Source organism: Mytilus trossulus, chromosome 3 (assembly GCF_036588685.1).
Source record: "Mytilus trossulus isolate FHL-02 chromosome 3, PNRI_Mtr1.1.1.hap1, whole genome shotgun sequence".
NCBI lineage: Eukaryota > Metazoa > Mollusca > Bivalvia > Mytilida > Mytilidae > Mytilus > Mytilus trossulus.
In genome coordinates, this window is record NC_086375.1 from 69,823,322 (window position 1) to 69,849,766 (window position 26,445).

Genomic DNA, 26,445 nt, shown 5'->3' on the forward strand with positions numbered 1-26,445 from the left:
ATATAATATAATTTGGCACCTCCTTTTTTTATAAATAGTTTGAATGATTTCATCGTCGTTTTGATTACATCAGTCTATTCAAAATATTACAACTCAAAAGAGGAAGATATGCGACAAGGAAATCATCACTTAACCATGATGAACACGAAATCAGGATTACAAAATTTTACAAAATATGTAAATTATGCAATATCGATCAAAACTGACTTCTTTGGAAATTTCTTGTAGGAAATAGATTTTATTTTTTTGCATATACGTAAAGTTGTCGGACATTTATTTCATTGAATATATCATTTGGACTATGAAAATCAAAGAAGCTGTCAATTACTTTCTTTTGCTTCGGAGAGAGAAAAGGTATAGGAAAGTGTGGAATACCCATGTACTAGTATTTGTTATTCATAAGACTGTTTCACCAGCTTTTACACTAAATCCAATATAATGACTTATAGATTGTAATCGTTCTGTATCATGTTTATTGCGAAATAGAAAATAATTAAACAAGTATTGAAATGACAGAAAATCTAACAACAGTTGTAGATTGCAAAGAAATGATAAAGTCTGTATGGCTAACCATATTGCTGTTTTCACCTCATCTACGTAAAAAGGGTTACATACTCTGAAAAAGAAAGCAAAACATCAGACCTAAATATAGCACTTCAGTTCTACTAAAACCAATTAAATACTAGTACTCGGGTGACGGTTTCGTGCTAGGCTAGTTATAGTGGAATGGAAATGATAGAATAACCTTATCAAAGATAATCATGAAAAAGTACGGTCTTTAAAACATAAAATGAAGGTGTCATCGAATGACATACTAAAATAGATTGAAGCATTTAAAGTTCAAAGATTTTTTGTTTGAATATAAATACAATCAACAGTATCAGCATACAAATCTATATTGATAAAACGTTTCAATTTGAAATCCATTCTAATTTTTACTTCAATAAATCTTAAATTACTCAAAAATAACTTTGAATCAAAGATGTCATATGTTTTCTAATACCAAGTTACGTTTTGGATGTTCTGGTTTTTTAAACATTTCCGTCGACCTTTAATCAAGTTACAGGAATCCATAAACTAAGACCAAAATACTATCGTGACCTATTGTCATCACGGAAATATTAATTGCTTCAGTTTCTACTATTGTGATGTAATTCCCATTGGAATGCACAAATTTGTCTCATTCAAACTCTTTAATATCGTTAATATCGGAATGCAGATGTACTTAAAAGTTCTAATTTGATTAAAGGTTTAAAATAAAAGTCGGTCAGTACTGACTAAGTTTTGATAGACAAAAAGAATTTGGTAACGAGCAGGTTTTTACCACGAAATCATTATGCGGTTTTGTTAAAGGCCGTACGATTGACCCTGATTGTTATCATCTTTGCATTTTGGTCTTAATTAATAATAGTTTCAATGGATGTCAAACCATATCAATGAAAGAACAAATATAATACGACCATATCAACCTGGCTAAAACATTTCAAATTTGTTTTACCATGTAGCTCGGCAGCTGGCTTAACATTTTTATTCAAATATATTATATAACAATTAAAATGGACTACACTCGTGCAGATATTGAATTAAACTAAATCGACAACTGCATCCGTATTCATGATTTTTTTGTTTGACTAGCAATTTTGTTTTCAACTGATGCGGTTTTTTTTCATATCCTTTTACTGATATATTCTTCTTAAATTGCTCTTTTAATTCATATTGCAAAATGTCTTACTTGTTTTCATTGACTGAAAGATATTATCTAATTATTTGATTTTTTACTGCAAATGAACAATTTTACAAACCGTTCCATGTTAGACGATGGTCGCCATCTACATCAGCTATCATGTAATATCCTTCCGCAGTCTCGAGTGCTTCTCTGGGAGACATGCCGATATTCTGTGCAATATTGACTAGTTCATCACGTGACACATAACCATCATGATTACTATCCTCTAGTTCGAACCATTCCTTGGCCATAGAGGCACTGTAGTTTGGTGCTGATATTTCAGACAGGTAATCAGGAATGAAGTCCACATCGCCATCACCTTCAGGATGTTTTAATAAAGTTTAACTATTATTATATTTGTACATGCATGGAAATTTCAAATGTACCATGTTATTCAATTAAATGGCATACATTTTGTTTGAATATTTGTCTTTATTGCCATTGAAAATTAATTTTTGAACATTTTAGCATATAGCCAAAAACTAGTCTGGTGTCAGGGGCTATTTAATCATTAAACTTTGAGAAGAATAGACTGGTTTTATGAGAAAACACAATTTGGCAAGGAACATAGATTGTTTTTGACGAGCAACGTCTGTGTGAGGGAGTAACCTAGTAACTAAATATACCAACGACATTCGAAACGACATTCGATCTCTGGCCTGGGAGGCATAAAACTTTGCTCAGTGCTCGGAGCACAAAAATCATGCTCGAAACATGAAATCCAGCAATTTGATTGGTTGATTTTCGAGTCTGAGTACAAAAATCATGCTCGAAAGTTTTATGACTGTGAGGCCTGGTGGAGAATTTTCCTCATTGGCAATTATACCACATCTCCTTAGTGTTATAATAAAAGTAGAAACAAAATATATATATCTTTTTTTTAGAATTGAATCAAATAATGTACATGTAGGTCTTATGCAAAATGTCTATGCAACAAAACAGACGATGAACAATTATAATTGAAGATATTCAAACATATGGAAATAAATATTAACTTACCAGACAGACAGGAAATAATAACAATAATAGAACTGTTTTAAAATGCAAAATCAACGGGGCTTGACAATTTTAATGCAGAACTATTCATAGCTGACTTGCAACTGAAATTCTTCAATCACTATTTACATCAATATGGGATGGGGAAAAATACCCGACAATTGGACCATAGGAATAATAAAAAAGTTAGCCAATAAGGGAGCTTCTAGTGACTACTACAATTGTCAAGGTATTACCCATTTGTCAATTTCAGATAAAGACTTGGCCAAAATTATTGTTCAAATAATAATTATTTCAATTGACGAACAGCTGAGCGAGGAGAAAACAGAATTGCGTGAAGGCAGAAGATGGATTTGACTAAATGCTTGCTTTACGTAACATCATTGAACAATACATACAGAATGGGAAAGGCTGTTTTTTAAACATTAGGATTTCCAGAAAGCTTTTGACTTCATCAAAATAAAGAGCTTGTGGCGAATACTTATAGAGCATATGGAATTTCAAAAGTAAAAGTCAAATTATCAAAAGTTTTTATAACATTTTCTTTTGCAATATGGTCCATATCAACATCTGGTTTGAACTTAAAACCGAAGTAAGATAAGGACGTTTGATGTTTGCTCTTCTTTTCCATTTGGTCATCGACTTGGAAATGGGGAAACGACAGGAGATGCATCAAGAGGAATAAGATGGAACATTTCATCAATATTAGAAAATCTTGATTTTGCTGTAGATCTAAAATGTAGCTCTTTTGTCATAACAGTATACCAATCACCGTTAACAAGAGAAAAAGAAACGCCTCAATAACTTTGACAGCCAACTTGGACTTAAAATCAGTAAGACAAAATCAGAAGTCATGACCCTTTACATCAGTAACTTAGCTCCTATGCTAGTCGATGGAAAATATCTACCCATTTCAGAAACATTTAAATACCTGTGAAGTACAGAACGAGTAATGGAGGTACAGGAAATGACATCATGAACAGATTAAACAAAGCCAGGAATATATACAGATCACTATACAAATGGTCAATATATGGAGAGAGAAAAAATCACAGTAAAGTAAGCAAACCAAACTAAATCTGTACCAGAGTTGTGTATTATCTACTCTGTTAAATGAATCAGAATACTGTAGGAAGACCTTTTTTTAAAGAAAACTGTCGTAAGCTTTAAAATAAGAAGAATCCTGCGCATATTTTGCCATTCAAAATATCTAATGAAGGACTATAAATACAGTGTTGTCAAGATAGCAAGACTACAATATTATTGAGAAGGAGTTGAAAATGAATTAGGCATGTGATTAGAAGAGATAGACATTCAATCACTTGTACACCATTGCATTGGAATCCAGAAAAAAGGTTTAAGCGAGGAAGACAAAACAACACAAAGAGGCGTACTGTAGAAGGAGAATTGAATACCACGAATAAAACATGAGAGACAATAGGAAAAAATATCAAAGAATGAAATGAAGAACCTTTGTCCTACATGTACATGGCTTTCCCGGCAGTAAGTAAGTACCAAAAACAATAGAAACCCTTTAAATAGGACTTAATTGCATACTAAGTAAAATTTATCAATAACCAAAAAATACTCATACTATTTGTGTCTCGTCTGACTACGAAATCCTGTACTCGTTTATCTGTTACAGCTGGATCATATTTTTGTAAGTAACTTTTGATTTCCTTGAAAGATGCTCGTCCGTCATTGTCTTTATCAATGAAAGCTGTAAATTGAGCTTTGAATGCTGCAAAAAAAGAAATCAACGTTTTTTGAAAAATAAAAATGTTATCGTAGAAATACCCTGGCTTGATTCAATCGTTTTCTATTTTTTTTTAAAGTCCAACTAATGCATCAAGACATACGAGATTTTTTAGAATATATTTCAAAGCTAAGTTGGTAGACTTAATAATATTTTGTATATGTTTGAAAAAGAATTACTTTTTAGGCTTACCCTATATGAATATAACAAACCACAAATAGGTAAGTAGAAAATCATTTATTTGTCATCAATATATTGGACCATTTCATAGATTGGCATCATACAATAAATCACAAACGATGTAAGCCGACAAAACCATTTACGTAGATATCTGATCATTTGTGTAAAAGCCATTGGTTTTATTTCTCATCATTACTTTTCTGCCTCTTGTTTTATTTAAACAAATTGTTTCTACTTAATCCAAAATAAAGTCCTGATTGATGCATGATTGACGTAATGAATTAGGTTTTTACAAAACAAATCTTTTCTCATAGAGAAATCAATGGTAGAAATAATGTTGACTTTAGTTTTTTGCTATCTTTGACGAGAAACGGATTATTCTGTCTCACGTTTTTCATATGTTTCAAATTGTTAACCAAACACTGTAAATGATATATATCTGTTTTATGCCTAATACTAATAAAGCTCCTCTTCAACTTTACACCCACAAGCAATCTTATTGATATCGATAAAGATGTAATGTTGAAATGGTCCGAGCTAACACAGTAACAATCAAAATTATTTAAAATAGAAACCTCAAAATGAAATTCGATTTATGATCTAACATTGATGAGGTTCTGCTGTTATATAATTACACTTTTAGCTTGAAACGGTTAATTTGAATACTTGTGTTTTCGTATTTAGATAAATAAATAAATCAAATCGCTTTCAAGCTTTGTAACTTTTTTTATGCAATTTGTTGACAAATATAATATATGGACACTCAAAGAAAAGAAAATTAGATACGGTCTAAAATAGCATACATATATAGTAACTGTAATTCTTCTGACTGTTTAAAAAAGTATTGTCTTAGAGTTCAAAATTTTTCTTTTTTTTATATATTTGTGATCTTAGCATTTTAATAAACTGACTTACCTACAAGCTGTCGAACATCAAAACATACCTATAAATTAGAAAAAGTAAAATTATCATCGCTATTTGAGTGTTAAAAAAAAGTTGAAATATTAACTCCATACATGTTCATGTGCTTGTCTTAAAAAGGAGACGGAATATAATACCATAAAAAGACATTTCAAATTCAGAAAAAACACAAAACCAACCGTGAAAAAACACCAAAAATTACGACAGAACAATCACCAGTCTCATGTAACTCTATACATAACAACTTTTAAAGACTGCAACATACGAACGCCACAAAAAAACGGGGATAAAATCAAGTGCTCCACAAAGCTAAACAGATCCTGCTCTATATGTGCGTGTTTATTTTGTTAATTAGTTAAATCTAAATATTCTAGTTTTTTATGACATTTGTTTGATGTTTTTATGGAGAAGGCTATCGTTAATATCCACCACTTGTTTAGACTTATGCGGAATGAGGTTTAAAGCTTCTAAGGCGTCTGTCGTAAATGCAAAATTTGAAAGTTTCTATGATGAGTTTATTTACAACCACTGGGTCAATGTCACTTCTGGTGGTGTTTTTATTCCCAAAGGGTATCACCAGCCCAGTCTAGTCAGGCCTTCTGTGTTAATATGGATTAAAATTGAGATGGTCATAATAATAAATTAATTGTTTACAACACTTTGAATTTTTGAATTTTTTTTAGCCCTCAATGCTCTTCAACTTCGCATTTTAGTAGGCCTTTTAAACCTATTTTTATTCGAGCGTCACTATGAGTATTTTGTAAATACAAAATTACAATCCTGGCGTCTATGATAAGTGTATTTGTTTATTTGGTTGTTTGTTTGTTTGTTTTTCATAGTAACTTTATTTAGCTTTTGTGTGTGTTTGTATGGTAGTTCGGTTTCTTTTTATTTAATTGCATAAAGAAAGTGTGAAAAGTAAAATCACAAAAATACTTAAGTCCGAGGAAAATTCGATCTTAAAGTCCCTAATCAAATGGAAAAATCAAATGACAAAACACATCAAACGAATGGACAACAACTGTTATATTCCTGTCTTGGTATAGGCATTTTTAAAGAGCTTCATTTCAATAAAGCATACGGTTCATATCTGTATGTGTGTTTTCATTTTGCAAATCCATTAGTTTATCTGTCGGTGGTGTTAACTTGACTCCTACTCCTACCTATCCATATGCTTTAGTAAACTTCACATGTGACATTTGCAGTTATTGCTAAAGTTGTATTCATTTAGCATTTAGTTGGTACATTTGTGAACAAAATTTAACAGAATTGTAGATAGAAATTTAATTCTGTATCTGTTCCGGACCATATGAGTATTTGGACCATACGCGTATGGTCATGACCATATGGGTATATACTCATATGGTCCGACCATACGCGTATGGTCGGGGTAATTAACACTCTGTTACAGTTAACTTTTAATACTTCTAAACTCTTCATATGGTATGACCGTTCTTTCAAAAGTCGCTATCATATAGGTAATTTTATCATTATATTATAATAAAAAGATGAGCTAAATAAAAATAAGAAGTTTCACAAAGTTGATTTTACTTAATTGTCAATTTTAAAGTAAACACATTTTATACCGATGGTCATTACCGATTTGTTATTACGAGTAAATGGCAATATGTCGACTAAAAAATCAAATTCCAAAAAATTCTTAATGACCTGTTACATAAGAAGTCACTGGAAAGTAGCATACTATTCAGTAGTTTATTTACGTTGTTTTGTGAAGATGGTATATTGCAGTCATTTTACGATATTTGGAAGTGAATGTCATCCAAGCCTACATGCACGAAATTCAATGTAACTAGCGATGAAAACTAACTATGGCATCAATATTAAATTTTTACGTAGTTTTTTGGATAAAATAAAAAAATTCTCATGTTTTAAACCATCACTGTTTTTTTTAGATAAAGTTTATGTATTATGGAAACGTTTATAATGTTATTTGAAAAATATATATACCTATATGGTCCAAATACTCATATGGTCCGGCCCGTTAATAACCAAACGAGTATTATACTCATATGGTCCGACCATACGCGTACGGTCGGACCATACGCGTATGGTCGGACCATATGAGTATACGCATATGGTCATGACCATACGCGTATGGTCCAAATACTCATATGGTCCGGAACATATCCATACTTCATACACTAACTAAAGCTGCTTCTAAGTATTCACTGAGCCAAATATTTTCTGTATATATTAAATTGATATTCTGTATCTATTCAATGTGATAGCAGTACTTAAAATGTGCTATTGAATGACGGAAAAGAAAGGATAGTAGTGTACGATGTATCAGTTCATGCAAAAAGAAAGGATAGTAATGTACGATGTATCAGTTCATGACACAAAATAAATACGAGAAAATGACAGAAAAAATCAGGTGAATGGCACTTTTAATGCTGTCCCTAATTTCAGAGTCACATTGTTGCCTTCAAACCGTAGTAAAAACTCGATGAAATTTCAAGATTTTACCCATTTACACGACCAATTTGAATTATGAGTTGTGCTTAAAGTCGATCACGCTATATTTGTGCTGTAATGACAATACGCACATGTCAGGAGTGTAAAAAAATTAATCATTTATATATGACATAGAAATCTTACAAATAATGTCTTAAATTAACTTATTTAAAGGTTTAAGTCAAATTTTAACTATAAAAGAGCGTTTCGAAACAGCATAAATACAGCTCAATATGGGAAAGAGGGCAGGAGTAATTGCTATTGATGATACATTCATATGTCGATGGTATTATATTAATATTATGTTATGCATTTCTCGCTGCATTGAAGACCTATTGGTGACCTTCTGCTGTTGTCTGTTTCATGGTCGGGTTGTTGTCTCTTTGACACATTCCCTATTTCCATTCTCAATGCTATGTCTTATCAAACGTAACGATAACCATCTTCAAGGAATGTTTATGTAAATTTGACATCATGAACAAAAACCCAAGACATTTTATCCATGCAAAAAAAAACGAATTGAATTTAAAAACTGAATGTTTAATGCAATAATAATCCTATCTCAAATGCTTTGTTTTGTAACACTTAAAATCAATGCTGCCTGTCTCCCTGGAATTAAATTTACATCTACATACCTATGTCTATAACTCCACAGGTACAAAATAAGCAATATATGTTTCCTGAGAAGTTTTAGTTTATATTGCAATTATGTTTGCACTTTGACTATCTTACCTGTTCACTTTAATATGTTCAAACCTGGCTTTTCAGACAGACTAAATTTTATCTTTTGTTTTATAAAATTTTAATTGGAAGAAGACTGCTTGCTAGATTTTGAGTTTTGTTCTTTTGTTATTAGACGTTGTGATAATTAAGTCTCAACTTGATAAAGATTTGCATAACATATTTTTTTAAATAAATAGTTTCAATATAATTTTACCATATCCTGAACAACCACACGAACAGAGACAAAATTGCAGTGATCGTTTCCTTGACAATAAACTAATACAGTTCATATATTTAGTGTCAACAGATAAATATAGTTAAATAAGGCGACAATAGAATCCTTTTCATAACAACGTGGAAAACACCATTTCTTAGCGCGCTCAGTTTGTCAATTGCCTGGGTTAGATTAGTAGAACATTCGTCTGTAACGCCCACTTGCCATATCGTACGTGTTATAGAATTTAAACTGTTGGGTTTTAAATAATACAAATAACTAGACGAGAACTTAACCTTGTGTGTTGATTTAAATTTCTTCTCGTGCAACTGCTTGTACTCTACTCTTTTATTATATTTAAATCCCCATTGGAAGGCCTCTGACAGACTGAGTGAGCGATTAATCCGTGTTATCGATAGCCGATGACAAATAGGTTAAAAGTAAAGGATTAAGTATTATTACCAGAGTACGTATTGCTATTGTCCACGCTATTATAAAACATAACTAGATATGTAAACTTCAATGAGAAAGAAACAAACTACACTGCACGAACAGAGACACCATGTTGGTAGATCTGTGGTAGTTTGTCAGATTCACTAAAGGCTCCAGATATATCGTTAATATCTCCACAGAGGGATCAAAGATCTGCGCAGATCATTAAAGAAAACATATTTTCCATACAGTATATCCTTATCTTTATAAAGTACATACATCTAAAGTTCAAGTGTTGCAATAAGCATAACGGCATAGCGTGTCAACGTTTGTTTCATTAAGCTTCCGTACTAATTAAGAATTTGTAATTGTAGTACATATAATACTTATAAAGGATAACATGAATCAGCAAAGTACCGAAAGAACACTCAGTACACATCAACGAACAACACCGAAACTGTGACGCGTAAACAGACAAACACCAACAAACCATACAAGGTCAAATTAGCCATAGTTGATACAGACATACACTCTGTTTGGGTTCATGAACTGGTGCAGTTCATGAAACGTATCCCTGTAGGGAATTATCAAAAGAATATATTGTGAAAATGTCCTTTATATCATTGGTTATACAATTTTAGCACTTCATATAACACTGCTCAGTTCTATAGAGACGTCACTGTTAACGAAATTGTTTATTATATTGTTTCAAGTCACGTTATACCTATTGGCACTTCTCAATAGGAAACTGTGACAATGTACATATTAATTATTCAAAAGTCCTATTGTATTCACTTTCACACAAACTGCAACTGTTTGTAGATATTAACTCTGTTTGGGTTTAACAAGTTTTAAAAGCGCACCAAACTTTTGGACTTTCTAGACGTATGTTGCAATACTGTAACACAAAATAAATACATGCACAGTGAAAATATCAATAGATTGACCACTTACTTGTTCACGAAAATGTAAAACGATATAATTTGGAAAGCAGGGTCAAAATGTGGTCTTTACTAGAAGAAGGTAGTTGTTGGATACGGCTGTGCAAGAAACAAATTAAATTCAGAAACATCAATTCTAACTAGTTTGACGAAGTTTCAACATAACATGTGTCTGAGCAGTATTTGTGATATACCATTAAGTATTTTGAGTCGTCATAATTGATATAAGTGGTATTTCCACCAAACTGAAACTGTTTTAAGACCAACAAAACTCCCTCTTGCATCAAAGTATAACATGTATTTATAGGATTTATCATATACTTAGACTAAATAACATATGACTTTTACTGTATGATAATAGCAATAAAATAACGTAAATTCCATATTTTTCGAATTGGTGCTTAGCGGGCTGATATGAAAAGTTTATCACATGCTTCGAGTGTTATAACATGCCTTTCCGTAACGTTATTGCATGGCATTCCAATGAAACTCGGCAAATTCCGGAAAATACACCTCAATGCTACGTTTTCACTGAAAAACCTTACAAAGTAGTGTACAAAACAATTATTTGGATACTGGAATTTATATTTTGTAAGATAATTTGAAGAAGAAAAAAACAATCAAATTATTAAATCACAATCCAATTATTAAATAAATGCATTTTTTTAAAGTTTCAAACATAATTTTAGAAAGTTCTGACTTTTAAAAAAAAGTTAACTTTTCCAAACAGTGTGCTTTATATATATTTTTGAATTATTTTTTGTCGTTTTGTCAAAATTTAAATGTTTTTCCTTTCTTTTGAGGCATATAATAGAAAGATTTCATATTGAATGTACTAAATTTGGGGTCCGACGTCCGTGAACTTTTCACTCTTTGAACTTCTATTTGGGAACCACGTATAAGGATCAATATATAATATATGAATCTGTGATTTTTCTCCATCGTTGAAGCATATGATAAAAAGATCATAACATGTCATTTTTCATATCGCATGTATTATCAGCCCTCGGTCAATATCAGCCCTCGAGCCATACGGCTCTTGGGCTGATATTGAACCTAGGGCTGATAATACATGCGATATGAAAAATGCCATGTAATAATCTGATAGTATTTCATGTAAAACCAGTATCTATTCATGTCCGATAACCTATTATTGGACAGAAATCTTGAAAGCAAAATTGCATGTTGAAGAATGCTGATGATAGGACAATAAAGGGAATGAAGGAAAGCATGCACTGTTTTTACACAATTGACGTCAAATAGCTTTGTAATGTCGCGCTTTTTATAGTGTACTGTAACATTTTCTTGGATTTAAAACTGGTGTAGTTCATGAAACGTATCCCTGTAGGGAATTATCAAAAGAATATATTGTGAAAATGTCCTTTATATCATTGGTTATACAATTTTAGCACTTCATATAACACTGCTCAGTTCTATAGAGACGTCACTGTTAACGAAATTGTTTATTATATTGTTTCAAGTCACGTTATACCTATTGGCACTTCTCAATAGGAAACTGTGACAATGTACATATTAACTATTCAAAAGTCCTATTGTATTCACTTTCACACAAACTGCAACTGTTTGTAGATATTAACTAACAGTCAGCATTCTCTGTTACTGATATAATTAACAAAGGAATGAACTCGGCTGTCATTACCGGATGTGTCAAATCTATATCAAATTAGAAAAAAACTTGTGTAAATGTTGAAACATAAAAACATGATTGTGGTCCAATTTCAAAGATACAGACACAGTGAAAATAATGTAAACCAATGAACAAACATGTTAATCTTATGCGCCAGTGTTTCTGATTTTGGTATGAATGAAAAAATGTCCTTCGATGGTTCTCAATGCTCTTCAACTTTGTACTTTATTTGGCCTTTTTATCTTTTTTGGATTCGAGCGTCACTGATAAGTCTTTTGTAGACAAAACGCGCGTCCGGCGTATAATATACTAAATTTAGTCCTAGTATCTAAGATGAGTTTATTGACAAGCTAACTGAATTATGCAATCGGTATGAACTAAGGTTGAAAATTGCCCTTATCTGTTCCTTGTTTGTGTTTCTGCCATTTCAACTGTCATACTTTCAAACATGTATAATTCAGCTTACTTTGTGAAAAATCAAACAGAGTCAAGCAAAAAATACACTGAAGAAGATATCACTGCCATGGTGAACTTTTAAATTGACAACATATTTGTTGAATTTGGAAGTTTGGTCTTCCAACAGACTTTTGGAATCGCAACGGGTAACAATTGAGCACCTCTACTTGCAGATTTGATTTTGTATTCCTTTGAAGCAGAACTTATCCAAAGCTTGTACAGAAAGGAGAAAAGAAATTAGCCCAGTCTTTTGATTTCACCTTTCGATATATCGATGCTGAACTGTCTTTTAATAATAATAGATTCAGTGACCACTTACATTTAATATATCCAAGCCAACTTGAAATTAAAGATACTCTACCGACACAGATAAATCTGCTTTATATTTAACCTTTTTTTCTCGAAATGACTAGTGATGGAAGGTTAAATACCAAAACTTATGACAAACGCAATGATTTTAATTTTCCTATAGTAAACTTTCCATTTCTGTGTAGCAACATCCCAGCGGCATCAGCATATGGAGTATATGTGTATCAATTGATACGTCACTCTAGAGCTAGCTCAAATTATGTTGATTTTGTTGAACGAGGAATACTGCTTTCTTAAAAGTTGCTAAGACGGGGCTATGAATCAATCAAATTAAGGTCATTACTCAAAAACTTTTCATGAGCTGATTGGCCATTAACACAAAAGTGTGTCAAAAATCATATCCGATATTCTTCCTCAGTCATAATAACCTTCCATCATTACCGAATTGAACAAAGAAATAACACGACGGGTGCCATATACGGTGCAGGAAATGCTTACCCTTCCGGAGCACATGATTTCACTCCCGGTTTTTAGTGGAGTTCGTGTTGTTTTTATTTCTAATTTATAAATGTTGATGTAAATGTCCTTTGGTTTTGTCAGTCTTTGTTTACTCCTTGGTTTTGATTGTTATTGTCTTTGAATCTTTACTCTCTCCGATTAGAAACTGTGACGCGTAAACAAACAAACACCAACAACCCATACAAGGTCAACTTAGTCATAGTTGATACAGACACACACTCTGTTTGGGTTGAACAAGTCTTAAAAGCGTACCAAACTTTTGGACTTTCTAGACGTATGTTGTAATACTGTAACGCACAATAAATACATGTACAGTGAAGATATCCAAAGATTGACCACTTACTTGTTCACGAAAATGTAAAACGGTATAATTTGGAAAGCAGGGTCAAAATGTCTTTACTAGAAGAAGGTAGTTGTTGGATACGGCTGTGCAAGAAACAAATTAAATTCAGAAACATCAATTCTAACTAGTTTGATGAAATTTCAACATAAAATGTGATTGAGCAGTATTTGTGATATACCATTCAGTATTTTGAGTCTTAAGGTGGTACCCAACACTTTCACTAAAATTTTATCAAAGTATTTACTTTGACCCTTAAACAAAAATTTAAAAATTAAAATTTTTTTGAACCAACCGTTTTGTCAGAAAAATAACACTGGTTATATAGCACTTTGACAAAAACCAATTTTGATCATTGAGAGGCTTAATATTCTTTTACAACACAACGTAATTAAAACGTTTAGGTGACTTTACAGACTTATCTCCCTGTAGTGCTAGGTACCACCTTAAAACATCCTTTTTTTTTTATAAAAAAATCAGGATAAATGAGTGAAAGAATGGTATCGGTAAACAGTATATGAATGTCAAGTTTATGAATTGGTCTTGTGAAAACCTTACTAAGGCTTTTCTACCTCAGGCATAGAATACCTTAGCTGTATTTGGCGACACTTTTAGAAATGTTAGATCTCAATACTCTTCAACGTCGTATTTTATTTGGCTTTTCTCAACTTTTTGGGGATTCGCGCGTCACTGATGAGTCTTTTGTAGACGAAACGCGCGTCTGGCGCATATATAAAATTTAGTCCTGGTATCTATGATGAATTTATTTACAACCACTGGGTCGATGCCACTGCTGGTGGATATTTATTTCCCCGAGGGTATCACAAGCCCAGTAGTCAGCACTTTTTTTGCCGATATGAATTATCATTGATATTGTTATATTCATAAATTAACTCTTTACAAAATTTTGACTTTTTGGAAACACTAAGGCTTTTCTACCTCAGGCATAGATTACATAAGCTGTATTTGGCATCACTTTTAGAAATTTTGGATCTCAATGCTCTTTAACTTCGTATTTTATTTGGCTTTTCTCAACTTTTTTTTGGTTTCGAGCGTCTCTTGTAGACGAAACGCGCGTCTGGCGTATATATAAAATTTAGTCCTGGTATCAATGATGAGTTTATCTAAAGTCATATGAAACCTCAAATTAAAAAAAAAATATGCATATGTTTTTATAACAAAATGGATAGTTTTCATCATTAAACTTATGTACATATACTTTTCTCTGAAGAAAATTCTTTTATTTGTCCACATTTAGAAGAAGTTTACTTTTTTTTAATTGCTTGCTTCCAGGAAGCAATTCGCCGACATATTGTTCGTATGCAAAGTAACCTTAGCGTGAACATTCTCGTAAAAATCCGGTGAGCGCAATACGCATGGATCTATCACTGAAATACATTTTTATCTGATTGTACATGTTAAACCTCTCATTATCAATGTTTATTTGTTGATTGTTTACGATAAGGTGACAATCGGTAAACTTCGGAGTCAAACGGCATTTAATGAGCTGTCATATTTGTTAAATCATAACAGACAGAGAGAGAAAATAACGATTTTACGATATGTTTGCGTACAAAATAATAAAATCGTGCACAGAAGACTAAGTATATGATCTATACATGCATTGGTTCAAGAATTGGATATACATTATTTTTCATATGACTTTTAGACTTTATTTTCATTTTTTCCTTTTCAAAATAAGTTGCTTTTCCTTGATCTTTCCATTGCTGTATAATACAAAACGTGGTAGTGATTGATAATGTAAAAAAAACAGAAGTCAACTCTTTATCGTGAGAAAACATTATTGAAACAGATTTTAATAATCATTCCATCAAACATTTCACATTTCACGACTCTATTTTCAATAATTATATTTCAAAAAATCTGAAACATTCCGAGAATGCATTAAAAAAATATCCACAACCGAGAGTGAATAAATTTCGTTTTCAACCAAACGCATTTAAACTATTGATAAACAGAAATTAGATTTCCGTAATCGAATGAATATGAAAACAATTAAAAGTTTATCAATACAAGCTGTCGGCTATAACTATCAAATGAATAGACTCATGTCTTGTATGTTAAATTGAAAAATATTAAAGCACTAATTTTAGTCGATTGCATAACAAACGAAATGTAAGGTTCAATTGAAACAGTCTGAAACAAGAAAATACAATATGATTTTATCAAAACCACAAATCAAAAAACAAACTTTATGGAATGTTATAAATACCTTGATGTCATAGTTGTACAAGTTACCAATTATATAATATGCTTCAAAAAATAGTTTGTTCATAGCATAGGTCGAGAAGAGAAAGATAAGATATGATGGGGTGATTGTTAGCATTAGAAAAACATAAATTTATACTTACATGTTGTTGAAACGAGCTGGCATCTTGTCTCTTTTTCAATTTTTCTAATCCCCTAAATATATGACTTGTTCCAAAATGTAGACTACATTCAAAAGCTTTCATTAATAATACAGTTGTAAGAGCTGCTGTTATGAATATCGAAGGCATCATTTATACCTGTAAAATAGAAAAAGGCATACAGTATTAATAAGAATGAAAATATGAAATGTGTCAAAGAGGCAACAACCAGACCGAAGTACAAGGCCACTAATGGGTCTTCAACACAGCTAGAAAATAACGCTTCCGGAGGTGGGCTTCAATGTTTATCGACTTTGGATGATAAAGAGCTTGGTATAGAGTAAAGATACCGGTTTGTTGTTGGATATTAAACGAAGAGATTTTTATGCATTGTTAACACATAGTTGTTGGATTTCCCCCCCCCCCCCCCCCCCGCAAAAGTGAAGTTATATAAGCCCATAATAAACACCTTGACTGAAATCTTAAAGATAATTAACAGAAAGTTATACATTTTAGAATATTCCACTTAGAAATAAACATTTATAAATGCAGAATTGTGAACGTTCTGAATAATGCATCACAATATCGACAAAATTCTCTGAAATACACTTTGCATGTCTTAATTTACTGAGAGTTAAGACAATCGTGGGATGAACAATATGATGTTTTATTTTATTAAATTTGCTAGACAGCACCCACACTATATATGTATCCTTTTTTCCAATTTTAGTGTTGAGCGTAATTTGAATTTAGCTGAGAGGATGTGTGATAGTGGTTAATCTGGTATCATCAGTTGCTTCCGATAAGCAACAAACAGCTATAAACAATACCGTAGAGAGTACAAGCTAAAATATACATCGCCATTATATCAGTTTTTTCACTTAGTTTTATCAAATGACTGTTTATGACGAAAACCAGAATAATAGAATTGTGTCACCGTCTCATATATGATCATGATACGTACAGAAAAACATGATTACAATAAATTATGGTCGGACGACAAGAAATAGTTCAATTTAATAAAAAAAAAATGTGATTTAATAATAAAACAAAAGAACATTTGAATCCGTATTATACACAATTAAAAGTGATCCAATTAAGTAGGATTTTTATGGTTTAAAAGCAAATATAAGACTTTTGTGCTGTGCTTTCTTTAATCTTATTTTGAATTCGGGACATAATGAAATATTTACTATAACAATGTGAGAATTTCATTATATGATCAGAATATGCATTGAAGATAGTGAACACTTGATTGCATTCACATAAACAATAGTATATCCTCTCAAAAGTAAGTTCTGTCATTTCTTTTTTTAAATTAATCCCGACACTGCAATGTAATTTTAGGGACGTTCGATCGAAAGTGACCAAAATATATAAAATAAAGGCAACAGTATACCGCAGTTCAAAAGGCATAATTCGATTGAGAAAGATAAATTCGGGTTACAAACTTAAACTGAGGGAAACAAATCAAGTATAAGATGAAAACAACGAAACAACAGAAACACTAAAGTGCAACAAAGAAAAACGACAATGCAACACACACAGAAATTAAAGATCATTAAATGTTGCTATTTAATGTTACAAATTAAATGTTTCTATTTTCATTTTTTTCAACTTTTTCTTTATATTTATATTTTATATTGTATAATTAATTGCAGTAGTAAGTTGTATTTTCCGTATGGGAACAGTGGCTGACCGTCAAATATAAATTTGTCCCGCCTGTTTTGTGGTATACATAAATTGGAACTATATGACGTCAGTTGGTTAAATATATAAAACACAAGTTAACGTTACATACGTTTGTCCGATTATACAGACTTTATACATTTGGTATCGTGAGTTCGAAGTGCTGTGCATGTTTTATATTTTTTGGAATATAATTTTTGGAACACCAAAAAAAAATTGACAATTGGGGATGTATAAAAAGAGACAATAATGTCATTTATATTACAAAAAATAAAGGAAAAGTAAATGCAAAGGACATATACATTCTTTAATCAAAAATGATGATTTTGAATAAACAGCAGTATAAAACCTATGATACCGATATAACTAAGCACGACACTTAGATCTGAAATAACCGTAATCAGATATATACTTGCTATAAAATGGATGTATAGCAGACAAGCAGAAAAATTTGCATTACAAATGAAAAAAAGACACTTTAAAAATTTCATCTGTCCGAAGCGCTTTTCTGGATTAAACCTTTCCAGGAACTCCCAAAGCTGAATATTAGACAGTACCAATGATGTATAAAAACCGAAACAGTTAAAGAGCTATATAACAAAAATGTCATGAACAATAGGCAACTCCATCCAAGATCAATTTTTCCTGATCGAGTTGAACTTGGTTTCTTTGAATTAATTAAATATAAAATATGCATTCAGCCTTCCATGTATGTCTTTATGCCTTAATACCAATCACATCTCACAAAATACATAATATTGACATTAAGAGTTATGAAATATTTATCTTCAGGAACTTCTATCTCAATTCATATTGTCTCAGAAAAAATAATTAGTCATGAGCTGTTTGCAGACTACTAATTAATTATTTTATTGTAACTACATAACCCCAAAGTAATTTTCAACTGTAATTAGCTTATTTATGAAAAAAAAGTTAAAATAAAATACAACGCGCGTCTGGTGTATCTAATTATAAGCCTGTTACCTTTGATTACTATAATGAAATTTTGAATTAACAGTTTAAGAGTGCAGAAACTATCGTTTGATTCCTATAACGAACGATTTAATCCGATTCTTAATGCATTAAACTTAAAAGTATAAAATCAAGCCTGAAATATCTGTCACCAAGACTTAATCATTTTGACTTGAATCGTTCGTGTTATATTTGTAAACGCCCTTTGGAAGTCTTTAGTTTAAGCTTACTGTTTTAATTTTGTCATAAATCACAGATTATTTCGTATCGTAGGCAAGAAACTTCAAGAGTTAAGCAAACTGTAAAAATCGTTTTTGTGACACACTAGTTTTAAATTTTTTTCAATGATTTTATGCAACAACTTCTAAATCTACTATGATTTTTAGGCTTTGGGAGTGAGATGTGTGAATTTTTTTTTATTAGTATATTCTATATTTTACTGATTTTTCTTCAACAGATGCTCCGACAATTTTTTTTTTTATTTTTTTTTTAGATAGACTGAATTGTTTCATGATGCAGTTCGATATTAATTTTTTATATTGATATTATAAGCATACATATAAAATTTGTCAATCAAAAGGGGAGGGACATATGTTTAAAATAAAATACTTGAGCTAGTGCTAGAACGTCAGTCAGGGGTAAGTCATTTGTAGACGAAACGCACGTCTGGCGTACACAATTTTAATACTGGTATTTTATAAGGAGTTTATTGACAGTATTACCGTTATAAAGATTTCTTTAGATGTTATCCTACCATTGATTTCCCGTTATAAGTCTTTGTTTAATTTTCACATTTCAAAACTGTACAGCATTCATCTCTGTTTCATATAAAGAAATAATTGACATGAGTAAAATTTATTATGTCCAGTACAACAGACACTATATCACACAAAATTTCATTGCACATAAAATAAGAACCAACACTGGAATGTTCGCCCAATTTTTTGTGTATACACTTAAGAAACCATGTAACCTCAAGTTTCCATTATTATAATGTATAGAAACACAAAAAAACGATATATGTTAATGACTCGGAAATGAATGTAGGATTAATATCCTACAACTGAAAAATTTACAGGAACAATTTTGTTACCCTTTTTCGTATTCAACCGGGTGTGACGTACTATGATTTGGTCGTATTGCACCTGTTAATAAATATAATAGATCTTGAAAAAATGTTTAAATATATGATAAAATAAAAGTCCGCAAAATTTCAGGAATGATTTATTTAATATATACAAATGCAAGTTACCATTTGAAATATTTCTTATATTAGTGCTGTAATCACATTCCGACTTTCTGCCCTTGATTATGTACAGGATTTAAGTACTATAAATCGTCCAAAAACTGCCAGACATAAAGAAAAACTGTTGATTTTTCTTAAAACGTATTGAATTGTAGCATAGAAGAGAGGTAGGTTCACTTTCTATTTTGAATTTATTTTGGAGTTTGGTATCTCTGTATTTCACTTTTTTATTATTGTTATCCTTCTCGTATACCGTTGTCTGATTGCTTTTTTGTGAACTGTAACTGTCATGTCATCTTTCATATAGAAGACGTTTGTTTCCTCATTTTTGCAAAATTCCAAGAATCAAAATCTCAAGAGGAAACCATTAACAGCATTAATTAACTTTATTGAAGACGATATAAATGAATTTTTAATAAGGAATGGAAAAATATCGGACAAGGGTATATTGCTTATTGATAACAGGCTCATAAAGGTGTTTTTAGAAATATCAAACTGTTTAAACAAGGGAAAGAATAAGAAAGAAAATATTTGAATATTAATAAAGCGTTAAAAAACTTTAAAAGAAAATAAACTCTTGGGAAAAATCATAGGAATCCTGATATATCCTTAATATCAACTTTTAACTAAACTAATTTTTTCGGGTATAGCATTTAAAATTCTGTGTAAAATCTTAAGACTCCCATCTTACCCTCCTAGTTAGTGCACAGGATCAAAATGATTCAGCCGTAGTCTCCAATGTCTTAAACATGACTACATTGCATTAACTCAAATACAATTCGGAAGTGATATGGTATCAGTTTGTAATGTTATTTTTTCTAACTATGATTTGTCTCTCTCTACCTTTTCTTTATTAATGTGTCGTTGTTGGTATTTCGATTTGAAAATTTTGATACGTTTACTGTATTCAATTTGAAATCATCTCTATTTACACAGGCCGCAATTGAAAAACACATTAAAGCAAAGCTTAAGGGATAGATGAAACCAAGAAAGCAATAAAAACAAACTAATCAATAAACAAAAAAGATCACGTCATTTAACCGAGGTAAAAAACGAAGAAAGGATTAACAGTAATAACAAAATTTTACAAGGGAAACTTAACTTTAAATATCAAAAACCCTATAAAACCCGACATTACTCTTGTGCATCTAATGTATCATTAGATTTAGTATAGGAAGTATAAATTGTTGATTTGTCTTGTTCTGTAACGCCAAAATGAAGGAAAACAGTGCGAAATTGTAATTACTACAAGAGGAACATATAGTCCCTTATGGTCAACAAAATAATGATGACCTCCGTAAACTTTCTATTCATGACGCTAACGGTACAATTTGAAACCTGTCATGCAATTGCTTCCTCGTAAGCTTGAATTTCGTATCAACTTGGAGATACATGTATATACTGTATGAGCAAGCGCTGTTAGAATGATGCAATTTATCAGTGAAAAATTCATAATGGAAAAATTCAAATCGTCCCTGTAGTTTATTTATCAATCGACCGTTATCACAAATTTCAATATATAAATGTAGGTTTAAACATGAGACAGTATTACATTAACATGTACCTGAAATATTCATTATTTAAAGTTTATTAAGATATATGCATTCAACATAGGAATTGGTGGTCCTCAATGGTCTTAAACTTCGTACTTAATTTGGCTTTTTTTACATATTTGTTTTATTCGAGCGTCACTGATGGCGTAAATATAAAATTTTAATCATGGTATCTATGATGAGTTTATTTATAGTCACTAATATTTGAATTTTTGAAGTGTAAGGGCATCATTTTTAATTTCGGCAACCGAGATCATCTTTCTGATGACAGTTGTTCTTTTACAAATTATGATTTATCCCTTTATAAAACCAGATATTTGTATCTGCCTTGGCCATTTTGTTTTAAGAAACAAAGTTTTTAATTTAAGAAGAAAAAATACTAGTGTTAATAGTAGAGAAGCCATATATTTATCTTATTGCATGAGGTTAGGGACAACTAATTTTTGTTCAGTTCATTGTATCCATATCATCATCACACACAACTATGTGTTGAGGTAGTTTCAAATTAAAGCACAGCTTTGATAGCTGTTAGAACATGAAGATTAGATAAACAAAATGTTTGGTAAGAGAACACATGGTTTTTTTAGACTCAGCACTATAACTTTTTAAGGACACCTTTTAGATTAGAGTATCAAGTAGAGTTGCGTTCTATATATTTGATTCATAGTCCGTCCAAATAAATATATTTACTTATTCAGGGTGTCGTAAAAGTATATGTTGTGGTAATAAGTGTAATGGCAAAAACTTATTGTACCTTGTCAATTAGTTTTCAAATGTGATAAACGAACGAACGATGTTGTTTTGGTCTTTTGTTGCTAGAACAACAACACATTTGTCGTAGAAGTAGGACAAACGTTATTTGGGTCTATGAATGTTTATGTATTTTGATTTGTATCAATGACCTAGCATATCTGTATATGGTTGATGTTTAGCCTTAGTTAAAATAAATCTTAAATAAAAGCCCCTTCTTTATATCAGGAGTTGCTGCTCAAAAACGTTTTAAAAGTTTCTGTGGAATATATACATATATATATATACGGTAAACTAAGAACATTTTTGTTTTTCGCCCATGCTGCTGTAAGAGATTTAAGTGTTGTCCATTCTCAGAAAAAACTGACGTGCATGAAATAAAACTATTAAGGTTTTTTTTCAACCAATTGTATCGTGATTGAGAGGTTAAATAGTACAGTGTCAGTCGTTCATCTTTTTTTTCTTATTGCGTGGTCTGTTTGCTTCTTCAGTTTCAAGTGTCACTGTAATGTCAAATTTTCGAATAGAATGTATTTGATTCCTCTCTGCAATATTCCCAGTAATACCATCTCAAGATACAATCCTTAGCATCGTTAATTAACTTTCTAGGAGAAGATATCAATAAAAAATTTATAAGGAATAGGGATGAATGTGACATAGGTAATATAGCTTATAGATAACAAAATCGAAATTGTCAGCTAAATATTTTAACAGGAGAATACTTGGAACGATTAAGAAGATCTTAGATAAAAGTTGAAAAAGTGCCAAACACTTTTGAAAAGGAGGATTAACTATCGTTAACCTTAAGAAGCCTAAAATTCCGTCAGAATCACCTTTGACTAAACTTATCTTCACTGTATGACATTTTATTACACTGTGTAAACTATTATACAGTCCATGTCTCCTTCTTCGTTTGTGTCTTGGCATTCTTTTAATTCAAATACAGCTCAGAAGTGATTTTTGTATCTGTTATTTTTCAAAAACCAAAACATTTTTTTTTTAGATTTGGTCAATATTTCGATTGTAAATGATACATAGATTACCAAAGTCGTATTCAGAATAACTTTTTTTGAAATTCGGGTCCTTGGTGCTCTTTAACTTTATACTTGTTGGGCTTTCTTGCTATTTGGATCTGAGTGTCACTGATAAGTCTTACGAACACAAAACGCTCGTCTGGCGTGCTAGTATTAAATTATAAGCCTGTTACTATTTACATCACTAAGTTGATGCCAATGATGGTGTACGTTTCACACACACACGGAGGGTATCACCAGCCCAGTAGTCAGCACTTCGGTGTTGACATGAATATGAGTTATATGGTACTTGTTTTTTTTAATTTACTGTTTGCAAAAACATGAATTATTCGTATGCCAGGCATAGGTTACCATAGCCGTATTTGATGATTTGAAAAAATTTCAGGCAAGAGAAGAACTGTAACATCATTATAAACGACAGGCGAAACCAAAGGGGCTATCAACATTGATAAAAAGATCATTCCAATAAAACAGACAACACCAATGCCGAGAAGAAAAACAACAAAAAGAAAATCAACAATTACAAAAAAATTAAGGTTTTGAAATAAATAGAACCCCACCCACACCTGAGCCTATGTTTGTGCTTTGGAATGGTTATCCATCTCTGTAACATTGGTTTTATTATTCGTGTTGTACATGCGAGTATATGCCTTTTATAAGTAGAATTCGATAATGTTATAAACGTGGAATAGAGGACGGGGTTGTAGTTACGACAAATAGAACATATCTGTGGTCTTCTGTGTCACATTTATTTCATAATGGTCAAACCATTGTCAGACCTCTGCAAAACTTTTGAAGGAAGTCAGATCTCGTTTTTCAAGAAATTTATGCATATTCAGAACTTCCTCGTTTGTAAAATGTCGATCTATAGCCATAATGTATATAGACATCACACTCGTAACTACTTGTGCGAGCGTGTTTGTCTTCTGTTTCACGTTTTGACAATTTTCTGGCACAATCATCAACTGAATATAATATTTTAACGTGTTGTTTCCAGTTAATGATTATTTTCTCAACTTATTTTAGGCAAATTTTTATATAAAAGTATGCTCCATCATCAATTTGAAATGCTTTGATCAAGAAAGGCCCCTGTCTGAATAATGTTTGAAACACAATAGCCTTCTAACAATATTTGTATGGTGTTATTATATGTGATGCGTTGCGAATTACATTCATGTGCTTAACTTTGAGTTTGATATTTTTGGTAAACTTTTTTTTCAATTTAATTCTGTAATACATCTTTTCATGAACTTTATCTGTTTAGCCCTCACACAAACACACCATACCCCTGTCATACAAGTGAGAGGTTCAGCTAGCTATCACACCTGGTTTAATCCATAATGTTTTACATAGGAAAATGACTGTACGGACTATGACAGGCGTTAATCATTCGTTTGATGTGTAAGCTTTTGATCTTGCTATTTGACTTTGGACTCTCCATTTTGAGTTCGGTATTTTTGTTATTTTATTATTTTGTTTTGTCACACCATTTCTTTTTTCATAATCCGTAACTGCATTGTTTTATTTGCAACTACCCATAATGCAATTTATTTACTGAGAAATGGGTGGGATTACAAAATTTATTTTAAAAAAAACCTGCAAGAATTACAGAGACGCAATCCTAGAAATTTTTATCTTGATAAGAAATATTCATTTATGTGTCTGATTAAAATTAACACTAAAAGTCTTTTGTAAAGGTGTTCTTTAACAAAAATAGGAAAAAATGTTGAATACATGCCTGTTTTATATTGCATTTCCATATTTAGTATTATATATAAGTTTTTTCGTAAGGAAATATTGAAGACATCAAACATTAAATCTGTTTCTGAAATTATACCGCCAATTCTAGACTGTTAGTTTGTAGTTTCAGCATAATTCTATATGACTTTGTTATTTTTTTTTCTTTTGTTTAGGCCTACAGTTTCGTTAAACTGGTTGGTGAACTATTTATTCCTGGTGATATCATCAATTTAATTGCTACATTTTCACTTTATATAGTTTATGAAGTTTACAACATAAAAAAATATCGTTCGCAAAGTAGATGTTTTTGCTTTTTTGTATGTGGCATTTCACAATTTAAATTGACACAAGGTTTGGTCTTAGAGACCTTGATATATATATGAATACGCAAATACTATTTATATATTTGTTTTCGAATGTTCTCTTAATTATACACATATTTGTGTAAAAAATAAACACATATGTACATTTAGTGTCGAAAAGGATAAAGAACAGATAGGAAGTCAGTTCTTATTACTTATAAAATAACATAAAAAAAGTATTATCTACAATAAGTTTAAAGCTCAAAAGATACTTACAATTTCTGATTTTATGTTTCCGCTGTGTTCCGACTTGAATAAGTAAAATATTCTTTTTACTGTAACATTTGCATTTTGAAATTGAATTATAAACGCGTAGCTTTCTCTGTCCAAATAATATGTTAGTGAAATACAGCAAGCAAATTTCTCTTATAATTTACAGCAAATACTTTCCTAAAAACGTAGTACAAAAACAAACGTTGGTATGACAATGACGGTGTTTTAATTTAGTGTAAATTGAAGCTGGTTGTGTCGTTTGTTACCGTTGCATTATTAAGTAGTTTTACAGCTCAATTCTTTTGTTATTTCCAATACTAATTTCGTATTCATTAGTTTTATGTGTGGGTATATGTCCCCGCCTCGTAATCTGCGTATATAGTCAGCTTCATATTATCAACTTGATGTTATACGTTCCGGTATTAATTAACAATTAACCCAACAATAAATGATGTTTTTTGCTGCGATTTCTTTTAGTGATGTGTATCACTACAATTAAGTTTGTCTTTCAGGGATATTTATTAGAAGTGAACATTGAATTTGACTGATATGATAAAGAAAATTATCGAATAAATTTTGAAGTATATTGAATAATGATGGTGTAAAAAATGGTTATTACACTTTATAAATATTATGCGTCCGAGGCGCTTTTCTGGATTTACCTTCATCAGAAACGCGCAAGCCGAATTTTTTAAAAGCTGAAGATTTATATAAACCGAAACAGTTTTAGACATTAAATACTAGTCAAATCAATCTAAGGTCAACTTATAAAGAAAAAATTAATGACTGTGTCGTTTAAGAATTTGAAAAATGAACACTAAAAGCTTTTCGTGGAATATAAAAAAAAAATATTACGGGAATCACTGCAATTGTAGACATTA

General features: G+C 31.2%; 1 protein-coding gene across 1 annotated transcript; it reads right to left on the reverse strand.

The window, feature by feature from the left end:
- Positions 1-456: 456 nt before the first annotated feature.
- LOC134709679 (uncharacterized) lies at positions 457-25,839 on the reverse strand. The gene is made up of 6 exons (XM_063569827.1): positions 25,568-25,839; positions 16,009-16,164; positions 5,574-5,601; positions 4,317-4,463; positions 1,803-2,045; positions 457-616 (listed from the first exon to the last, which is right to left on the reverse strand). The coding sequence occupies exons 2-6, from the start codon at positions 16,156-16,158 to the stop codon at positions 594-596; spliced, it is 591 nt and encodes a 196-aa protein (XP_063425897.1). The 5' UTR covers positions 16,159-16,164; positions 25,568-25,839; the 3' UTR covers positions 457-593.
- Positions 25,840-26,445: the final 606 nt, after the last annotated feature.